This window comes from Euleptes europaea, chromosome 1 (genome assembly GCF_029931775.1).
Source record: "Euleptes europaea isolate rEulEur1 chromosome 1, rEulEur1.hap1, whole genome shotgun sequence".
Lineage (NCBI taxonomy): Eukaryota > Metazoa > Chordata > Lepidosauria > Squamata > Sphaerodactylidae > Euleptes > Euleptes europaea.
Window position 1 is genome coordinate 57,603,845 of NC_079312.1, and position 10,535 is coordinate 57,614,379.

Consider the following 10,535-nt stretch of genomic DNA (forward strand, 5'->3'; position numbering starts at 1 on the left):
CTGCCATTTGCCGAATATGCGTACAACAATGCGCCTCATTCCTCTACCGGCTTTAGTCCCTTCCAAGTTATATACGGGACGGATTTTGGCCCTTTCGGTTCTGCCCCCGTCTCGCCAGAGCTCCAGTCTACCCCTGATCTTCAGGAGTGGATTCAGGTGGTTAAATCCACCTGGCCATGGTTGCTCAAAAATCTGGAAAGGGCAAAAAGCAAGTACAAGGAACAAGCAGACAAACACCGGTCTCCGGGATGGGAACTCAAGGTGGGGGAGCAAGTCTATCTGTCCACCAAAAACCTCCGCTCTCTTCGCCCCTGCAAAAAACTGAGCGACCGTTATGTAGGACCTTTCCCCATTACCAGAGTAATCAACGAGGTTACCGTGGAACTGAGTCTCCCTAAGACTCTCAAGGGAGTTCATCCAGTCTTCCATATAAGCCTCCTCAAACCTTATGTAGCAGCTCCCCAGTTCCACCCCCCTCCCGCTCATGAGATTCCTACCGTAGTAGGAGGGGATACCCATTTGGAAATATCCAAGGTTTTAGATTCCAAATGGAAGAAAGGGAAACTGTTTTACTTTGTTCGCTGGAAAAACCTTGGCTCCGCTCATGACGAATGGGTGGCCGCACCCCACATGGCAGCTCCTCGCTTGGTCCGAGAATTCCACCTCGCTTATCCCGATAAGCCTCGTTCTCTCGGAGGGGGGCCTTAAGGGGGGCAGAATGTGAGGGTCTCTGTCTTTGTGTCTCTGCTTTCCATCACCTGCGGTGTTATCAGTGAACTCGTAAAAGCAGTTCACACCTTCTGGTCTCAGGCGCCAGGCCTGATGGCCCATGTATCTTCCCCCCCGCTGTTCTTCCTGCCAGTACTCCCTCAGGCCGGTGCGGCCTTGGAAGTGTGATAGCCGCACCAGACTTCCTGGGATCCGTCTGATGTTTTGTATTATGCCAAGCTTGTAACTTCCCATAACAATAAGTGTGAACCCCAGTGCCCCAGTGCCCTGGAGTCAATATATTCTGTAAACCCGTATAGCCCCTCACTTGCAACTTTCTACCTGTGCCTGTCTCATCTCCTGAAGGCTTCAATAAATCTATTGTTTCTGTATCAACGTCTGAGCAACTGATTTGGAGAAGCAAACTCAGAGAGGGGGATCTCTCACACACGGCTTATAAATGATTAGAAGACGTCTTCACAGCTAAAGGGGCCAAACAAAGTGCGAACAGTATTTTTTATGTTTTCAAACTCTTCATACATCGCTGGGAATACAAGTGCGGTAACCCCCAATATGTTATCACAGCATACCTCAGCAATCTCATGATGTGAAAGGGAAGGCTGCGAGTGCTCATGTGCATGCATTTACCTAAAGGTGCTCAAGAAGCAAAGTATCTACTCCTGCATTCACTCAGATTTAACTTCTACAGATCTTGCTGAAGGAGCTGAACTCTAAATAATGGGAACACTACAGTAACTCAAAAAGCAAAAAAACAGGAACAGTGATTAACCAGGGAGAGGTACTAGAGGTACTAGAAAACAGGGACTGTATCTGATAAATAAGGTTAAAGCACACATAATTCTATCCTACCTTTGGAACCTAGAGCAGGGTCTCTCCCTGCAGAAACACAGATCATCCATTTGCAAAGAATTTTAAAAAACAACTTTGTAATACTTCGTTTTAAGAAACTGAACATCCAAAGCCAGCAGAGCCGTTTTCAGAATAATCACATTTTTATTTCAGAAGACCCCAAAATGGCACAGCTATTTATGAAAGTATACACTTAATTGATTCACTCTGGCAAACAAATGCTGGAAGCGTAGAGAATAGAAAAATGTGGAAGCAAGAATAGAGTGTATTCAGCTCCTGATATTTTACTTGAGCTTGATGACATGTTTCTGTTCACACAACAAACATGTAACTTACGGTTCTTACTGGGGAAGGAACCTATATTTAATCAACCATTATCATGATATCCCTCAGTTGCATGGTATAGTTCTCTAAGCTATGTTCTTGCACTAATGATTACCTAATCTTTCAAGCAATGATGTACTGCCCTGAACGTGTTCTTTTACTGTGCAGCTACAGCTGTGATTATACCATAGTTATATTAAGACAGCAGTAGCAGACCAATTCCAAGTCTTCTTGGATAACTCATCTGCTCTGGACCCTTTTCAGGCTGGTTTCAGGCTGGGCTATGGGACAGCCCTAAGGCTGTCCTATGAGGCAGCCCTAATAGCTTAAGTTGATGACCTCTGAAGATAGACAAAGGCCATGCTTCTTTATTGCTCCTATTGGATATATTGGCAGCTTTTGACAGGTAGCTCATTCCATTCTATAGAAGCATTTGGAGGCAGAAGTAGGTATCAGGGGATATGCCTTGGACTAGTTAAAATTATTCCTCAGAGGATCGCCTTTGGAGACTAGTTACCGTCAGTGTGGGAGCTGTCCTGTGGGGTTCCATGGAGTGAAATTATGCTATTCAACCTCTTTGTAAAATCCTTGGAAGAAATCATTATTGGTTTGATATCCACCCAACTTTATAGCTCTCTGTCCAAACCTCCTGGTGATGTGGTAGAGTCTTCAGCCCTGACAAGACGGAGGTAAGCCTGAGGTCTTCAAGGACATCATGCTTTCCACTTTTGATGGGGTTCAGCTGACCCTTGCTGACTCAGGTGAGTTATACTGGACCCAGCATTACTGCTGGAGAAGAAAGTTAACACAGCGGCAACCTGGAAGAGGGCTCCTTAACTGGACTTGGCCGATCTGGCCACCTGGATCCACACTATGGGAACATCAAGACTAGACTACTGTACTGCACTCTTGGTCTCCCCTTGAAATCAACTCAGAGACTTCAGTTGGTGCATAATACCACAGTTCAATTATTACTGGGAGCTAGGTAGAGCATGCATATTATACCCATTCTACAGTCACTCCACTGGCTGCTCCTGAATTCAACTCAAGGTATTGGCTACCACAAAGAAAGCCCTTCATGGCTTTGCATCCTCATATCTGCAAGACTACCTCTCCACCTATATCCCTCCACAACAACTTCACTCATCTGAGCAGTATTCTGCAAGTGCCATCCTGCAAATAAGCAAGATCAACAACTGCCTATAGATATGCCTTCTCTGTGCTGGCCCCCTACTCTGTGGAACAGTCAGCCTGAGGATGTCAGGAAGGCTCCCATGCTCCCAGCATTTCCCTAACTATGCAAAACAGAACTATTGTCGAAGGCTTTCACGGTCAGAGTTCATTGGTTCTTGTAGGTTATCCGGGCTGTGTAACCGTGGTCTTGGAATTTTCTTTCCTGACGTTTCGCCAGCAACTGTGGCAGGCATCTTCAGAGTAGTAACACTGAAGGACAGAGAGAGAGACACTGTCCTTCAGTGTTACTACTCTGAAGATGCCTGCCACAGTTGCTGGCGAAACGTCAGGAAAGAAAATTCCAAGACCACGGTTACACAGCCCGGATAACCTACAAGAACCAAAACAGAACTGTTTGGGAAGGAATTTTTATAAAGGAAATTGGGCTCCATCATAACAGATTGTCCCAAGGAAATGCAATGTGATGCTACTTACATAATACCATGTTCTGCATTGCTGAATTTGTCAAGTTTAATACTTATGTGTTGTTCAGGCGACAGCTTTGTTTGAAATTTCTGCAACCCTAGTCCTATCACATTGTTTATCAGATGTATCATCCTACTGATTGTGTTGATTTAGACTACATAACTGAATCTCAGTGAGAAAGGTGAACTATAGATAACATAAAAGAAATAAAATTACCACCAGCAATTCGACGACTTAAAAAATGACAAAACACTGCTTGTTCAGAAGTGAATCAAGGCGCCTAAATTATCCCAACTCATATTACACACCTACTAGTATACCTTATTGCATTTCAAAAGACGTAGCTATACATCAAATCAAGTTCAACAAGTCCAACAGCTTATGTGGGCAGATAAATGCATCTGTGTTTCTCTGCTGAGATGTCTGAGTTGCACAATAAGCCAAACCCACAAACTCTGCCACACAGCAGAGGGAAAACTTCATCATAAGCAGAAAAGTCACAAATTGCATCACAGTAGTCATTCTTATATTGTGTGCCACTGCCTCATAACCACCTTCTCCAAAGCAGAACTGCATGTCTCAGGGTGAAACCAGATGTGATGTTGGAAGATTCCTGGTCCAGAATAAACAGCTGGGGGAGCAGCCTTTCCCAGTACTGCTCTTCTCAACTTCAGTTAGCCTCCTGGAGCTGCTTTTCCTCCACACATAAAATTGTACAGGTGCCTGTAAGTCACCCCCGCCCCCGCCTAGCAAACAGCAGCCTAGGTGTGTGGAAAAGCTGGATGAAGAGGATTACTTTCCTCCACACTTAGCCTGTTTCATACCTAACACATTGCTCCTTTTCCCCATACCTTCTCCTTCAGCACTCTTCCTTCCCCTGACTCAGCAGCAACATGCTACTTCAACAGTTCCTCACCACAACCCAAGTCATCTTTCCCCAATGACTCAATCCATCTCCACCAGTCTTTCTGACTTGCAATACAACAATTTGGTTATTTCTTCTGCTATCTCTTCCCAATGCACCAAACCAAACTTTTATTACATCACCCCTGTTTGATGAGTCAAAAGGAAAACAGGACATGGAAATAATGTAGTGTATATATTTATTTAGAAGGAGCACTCGGTTTGGTTTCACAGGAGGAGTCAAAGCAAAAAAGGTTCTAGTTCTTGTGGTTGTACAGAAAAATTTGCTTATTGTTTCTGCTTATAACAGAGGCTCGCTGGGTGCGATCCTCAGCGCTGAATCCTTCTCTATAGCTCCTTCTCCTGTGTTCCAGCTTTCCTTGCATGACCTCCCTCATTCTTATGTAGGTCAAATTCTGAAACACTACCACTAGAATAAGTTATGCAAATTAAACAAAATTATATTATTTTGCAGAGTGCTTTCAAAATATATTGTTTTGGTTCTCTTACAGCAGGAAACGGGATTCAGGAATTTCCCATTTCTCAACTGCCTCTCTGTGCTATGCATTTGAAGAGTAAACCCGAGTATCTTCATATTTAACGTTCCTGAAAGGTATGGTGGGTAACAGTGACACCAAGTTTGCAAAACTCTCATGTGGTTATTTTCTCATTTCATTTTTGACATGAGGAAGTGTCTGCATGAAACAGCATGAAAAAATTCAGAAGTTCCCATCTGAGAAAATGCCTGAAACTTAGCAACCTTATTTTTTTTTCTCATAACCACCAAAGCCATTCCAGTCCAATCCTGTACTTCTGAGAAAAAAAAGGTATGGTAAGTGTGAACTTATTACACCTAACAAAAATACAGTTGTTCCTCTTCCAGGATTGAAACCCTATTAAACTAACTAAACTGATTCAAGGCTATCTATAATAGTTGTTTATTGTCTTAAATTAGTCCTCAGCCAGGAAGCTTCTAAACATGAAATGGGAAAATCAAGGGTGATTTGTAGGACAGTGAGGAATGAGTTTTCTCCATGATATGAGTATTACACAATCATCCCGGGAAAGTCAAATGCGGTCAACAAATTATTCAGCAGCCTACAATCCCTCCCTCTCTCTCTCTTACACACAACACAAAATACAATGGGGACTAAAAATAAATGGGTCCACATACTTCAGAGCCACTTGTAACTGAGCAGCACTGCTCCTGTTTACTTTGTTGTCACAAAACTAGGGCAATCCTGCTCTCAATCAACTGCTTGGTGCGAAGGGCTCTGAGAAGGCGAGTTACCAGGAGGAAATGAAAACCCCAAGTTCTAACTTTACGATGTTATCGTCCTTTCATTTCTTGATCAAAGACTCGTGTGAACACCACTAATTTGCTGAGAAATTAAACATGAAAGGGGAATGCAGTTCTGCAACTCACTGAAGAACACTGTGGGCAGTTAATGATTAATTAGCATTATAATACGTGACAGGCTGGTTTCACAGAAGCAGCTTGTTTTGATACTGGATTTGTTCACGAGAGGCAGTCTCTACACTCATGCCAGGACTGCTACAGGCAGCACCAGGAACTTTCCCCTTGGGTTTGCTGGAGCTGCTGCCTGGATCAAGTGGACATGGGCAAGCCAAGATAATGGCTTCAAAGAGAACACCATCACTCGTCAGGTTTGTCCCCTGACTCCACAAGGATAAAGCTACTAGAATGCACACAATGTGACACGGTGCAAGCCACTAAAGCCAACAGTTACTGTATGAAACAATGCAGCAATTTTACTTCAGAACCGTATTTCAGAGCGTTGAGGAGACTAAAGGTTTTGTATGTAGGTCAAAGGTGAAGGCAGGTCCAGAACTAAAATAAAAGTCATGCCAGCAGATCCCTTTCATGAAAAATTTGGGAAATGAGCAGCAGAACAGCAGCCTATCATCAGGAAGGATTATGCTTTCTTCAGAGAACCTCTTTGGTGGATCTTCAAGCAACTCCAATGATTCATAAACTGATGCCATGTGCTGACATCAGGAGGACCATAAAAGTACACCCAGAAACACAGCAATAATCCATCAAGCCTAGCAGCCAGTCTCCCAAGTTCACAGGTATGCATTAGCTAATGAACATGGATTAAGAAGCACACAGATAACCTAGAGGAAGGCTGAAAATTGAGGACAACCACCAAGAAGATGAACTGATTCATGTACTGTGCTGTACTAGCTGTTAGGGAAAGCGCTGTCAAGTCATAGCCGACTAATGGCAACTCTTCAAGGGGTTTTCAGGGAAAGAGATGTTCAGAGGCGGTTTGCTATCATCAGCCTCTGCACAGCAACCCTGGGCTTCCCTGGTGGCCTCCCATTCAAGTACTAAGCAGGGTCAAGTACTAACCAGCTTCTTAGATTTGACAACATCAGGCTAGCCTGGGCCATCCAGGTCAGGGCAAAAGTGGGAGTGGAAAGTGCCATCAAGTCACAGCCAACTTATAGTGACCCCATAGGGTTTTAAAGGGTTTGTCATTGACTGCCTCTGTATAGCAACCCTGAACTTCCTTGGCGGTCTCCCATCCAGGAACTAACCAGGGCTGACCCTGCTTAGCTTACAAAATTTGACAAAATTGAACTAGCCTGGGCCATCCAGGTCACAGCTGTATTAGCTACTCTTTCTCTTTTCTATGAAGTAGGCAATAATGTTGAAGGTAGGCTTCTAGGCTATGAGAGACAGGTTATCAGAATGTTGAAGACAGGTTACTAAGACAGACGTACCACAGATCTGACATAGGGAAGTTTTACATTTCTATCAACAGCCTGAAATCAGTCATTTAGCACAACATTCAAGGCTTCTGAAGCACTGAAGTTAGACAGCTATAAAATCCAGAGACAGGAAAGCTGAATTTCCTACTGTTCCTTGGGTAGCCATTTTCCACAACTAATTTCTCTTCTGGTAACGTAAAAATAAACAGAGCTTATCCTGTTGGCTTGCAGAAAAGATAAAGAACTGAACAATCGTCTCACCCTTTTCCACATGTAACTACAGTTCCTAGAAAGAGCTAGCATTTTATATACCACATGCCAGTATATCTACAGTGGCCAGCAAAAGGACAGCAATGACATGTAATGAAAGAGAATCTAAAAGATATGACCTTCCAGAATACAACAGCCATTATGCAAGCACAAGAGCCAAATAAGGAGTCATTATTTGGTGGGAGTTTTTTAAAAAATGATTATGTAGCAATTTGGCCATAACCTAAGTGTATCCTTGGAACTCTGTCCCAACTCATCCAAAACTCGCAGCCAATCTAAAGAGGAACCAGTCATCTAAGCGCAGCTAGAAAGAGGTAAATGATACACAGCATATGAAACCCTGGTCATTATACTGGGATTTATAGCAATTTCTAAACAGAGCTCTGATATTCTGGTTTGCTGGTTCTAAAAATAATGGGAAGGACTCAGCCACATCACCCCAAGTACTGTCCATCACTCTTAGAACCAGCAGTGTTTGGTCATTAAAATGTCTACTGAGGAGTTGAAACACATGATCCACAGGTTTTTCTCAAGTTCCCTCCCCCCTCACTGGGTAAATTGTCCAAATCCTCAAAACTTTACACACGAGTTGTGTTTTCCTTGCAAGAAGTAAGGCCTGCTCTAATGAAGAGGCTGAATCTTTAGCAGTTACTGTATAAGCATGCAAGTTCTTGGAATGGGTTGATCGTTGCACACCACTGCAATATTTCAACCACCAACTCCAGAGGAAACCCCGAAAGATCAAGGTGCTCGCCTCTGCGTGGGAAATTTCTTGGGGCAAGAATCCATTGTGCAAAGCACCTGCTTTGTGTGCTGTTCTACATACAGTAACACAAAAAGCAACAAAGCTGCACAAGTGGGGTTTTAAGTATTCACACACAATGAATGCACCATTCAACAGTGCTCACCTCGGTGTGGCTGCAGGCTTCCAGTATTTGCAGAACAGGTATTGCCCGTCAGCATTCACCATATGAGGAAGGTCCTGATATGGGACATTCTGGGGAGTCTTCCTTGGGGAACTTTCCTCTGGCATTCTGGAAGAGTGACCTGCAAGGTGTGGAAAAAAACAAGACATTCCTCTTTAGCCAAAAAAAAAAAAAAAAAGAAAAGGATAGGATAGGAAGGAACGCTGCGAAGCATCCTCCAATATCATTCATTGAAGAAAGCTAATCTGCAAATCAACAGATAACTGCCCAAGAGAACCCCCTTTCACTTTCCAAAGGTACACAAACCTAGGCTGGATGTCATCTGCTCCTTCCAACTGCTCTGCAGATTGAAGGCTCACATTTTTATGTTATTATATATATATTTTTGCTTGGAGAAAATGCTGAAAGGGTGGAGGGAAGGAACAGCACCCATCCATTGCCTCATTACAGCTTGTGCACCCCCCCTCACTCTCCCATCTGTGTTTATTTTCCATCAGTTTAGGGAAAGCGGATCTTGGGGGGGGGGGAGAAGAGATTTTAGCTGCAATCAAGTGCAAATTGTAAAGCTCGTGTACGGATACAAGAAACCAGCTGCATAAAAGATCCATCATTTCCCCTTTCAAAAAAAAAAAACCTCCAATGAACAGCACAAGAGAGACCGTAATGAGGTGACTGACACAGCCTTGTTGCTATGATCCTTTCTGACATCGGGGGGGGGGGATGGGGGGGCGAGCCCATAGAAAAGAGAATGTCATAACAAACCTGATTTCATCCTGTGCACGGTTTTGCATTCCAAAGAGAAGCCGGCATTGCAAGTCAAATGCAATCAGGAAAGAGATCTTTGCGTGTCGCCTCCGAGCCGCAGGAACACCCAGCCGAACATCCAAGGCACCCCCCTAGCGCCCAGATCAATTCTTCGCGGTTGCAAAAAGCAGCTCTGGCTCAAGCCACTACCGGCAGCGGCAGCGCTGCTCACTTCCCCACCCCTCCTCGCCAGCTCCTGTGGCTCTACAGGGGCTGGGCTGGCTGCGAGCAGTTCTCGCTCTTGCGTTCCCCCCCCCCTTCTTTGTAGCCTCTGTTGAAAGGGGAAACCGATCTTACGTTTACCACTTCTGGTTAATTGTATCACTTTTTTTTTTCTTTCGTCCTTAAGCGAATCGAGCGGGTGGGGTGGGGTGGGGTGGGGGGAGAGAAATGATGAAGAGCGGGGGGGGGGGAGAGAGCAACAGTCCGCTTCCCAGAAGCGAATCTCCTCCCCGCGCGCACGCACCAACATCAAAGGCACCTTGAGCGCCCGCAGCCGCCGGCCGCCGGGAAGGAAAGTTGCTCCAGCGGGGCCGGCCGCGGGGCGCTCGCAAACTTTCCTCCTCGCCCCCTCGGCGAGGCGAGGGGGCGGCAGGGCATCCCCGCGGCTTGGGAAAGCATCGGCAAGGCTCCTTGCCCGGCCTCTTCGGCAGGACCCGCTCTGAGCCGGAACGTTCAACCCACATAACTCACAGTGGGTCGCCGCGTTAGTCTGTCTGCAGTAGTAGAAAAGGGCCAGAGTCCAGCAGCCCCTTACAGACTAACAACAATATTTTCTGGCAGAGTAGGAGCTTTCGTGAGCCACAGCCCGCTGTGGCTCACGAAAGCTCCTACCCTGCCAGAAAATATTGTTGTTAGTCTTTAAGGGGCTGCTGGACTCTGGCCCTTTTCTAGTAACCCAGATCACCTCTACGTTTATCACACGCGCACCTTCGAAAGGGCAAGCGAAGCGGCGCAGCAGCGAGAAAGCAAAAAAAAAAAAACCCAACGAGAGAGAGATTCACATGGAGCCGCGACCCCTACAGAAGGGAGCGCGAGGCGCACGCTCCATGGGCGCGCGCCGCCTGCAGAAGGGGGGGGAGAGAAAGGGGGGGGAGAGAGGGGGGGAGAGAGAGGGGGGGGAGAAGCGAGGGCTCAGTTACCAGGTGCTGCGGCGCGCTGGGCTTTGCGCTGTTGTCGCTGCCGCGGCGGGTACCGAGAGTGGCAGGCGCGGAGACGCTCGCCCCGCTTGCCCGCTCACGCGCACGTTATTGCACAAGCCGCTGGGGCGCGGAGGTTTGCTCCAGGGCAGAGGAAACCACAGCCGAACCGGTTGTGCGGGGGAAGCAACCG

The 10,535-nt window shown here is 45.9% G+C and overlaps 1 protein-coding gene across 1 annotated transcript in view; it reads right to left on the reverse strand.

The window, feature by feature from the left end:
• MGLL (monoglyceride lipase) overlaps positions 1-9,285 on the reverse strand; it is a 117,566-nt gene extending 108,281 nt beyond the window's left edge. Inside the window, exons 1-2 of the mRNA XM_056859347.1 lie at positions 9,162-9,285; positions 8,382-8,520 (exon numbers count right to left, since the gene is read on the reverse strand). Coding sequence (XP_056715325.1) covers positions 8,382-8,520; positions 9,162-9,171 — 149 coding nt within the window. The 5' untranslated portion in view covers positions 9,172-9,285. The remainder of the gene's footprint in view (positions 1-8,381; positions 8,521-9,161) is intronic.
• Between the last annotated feature and the right edge of the window lie 1,250 nt (positions 9,286-10,535).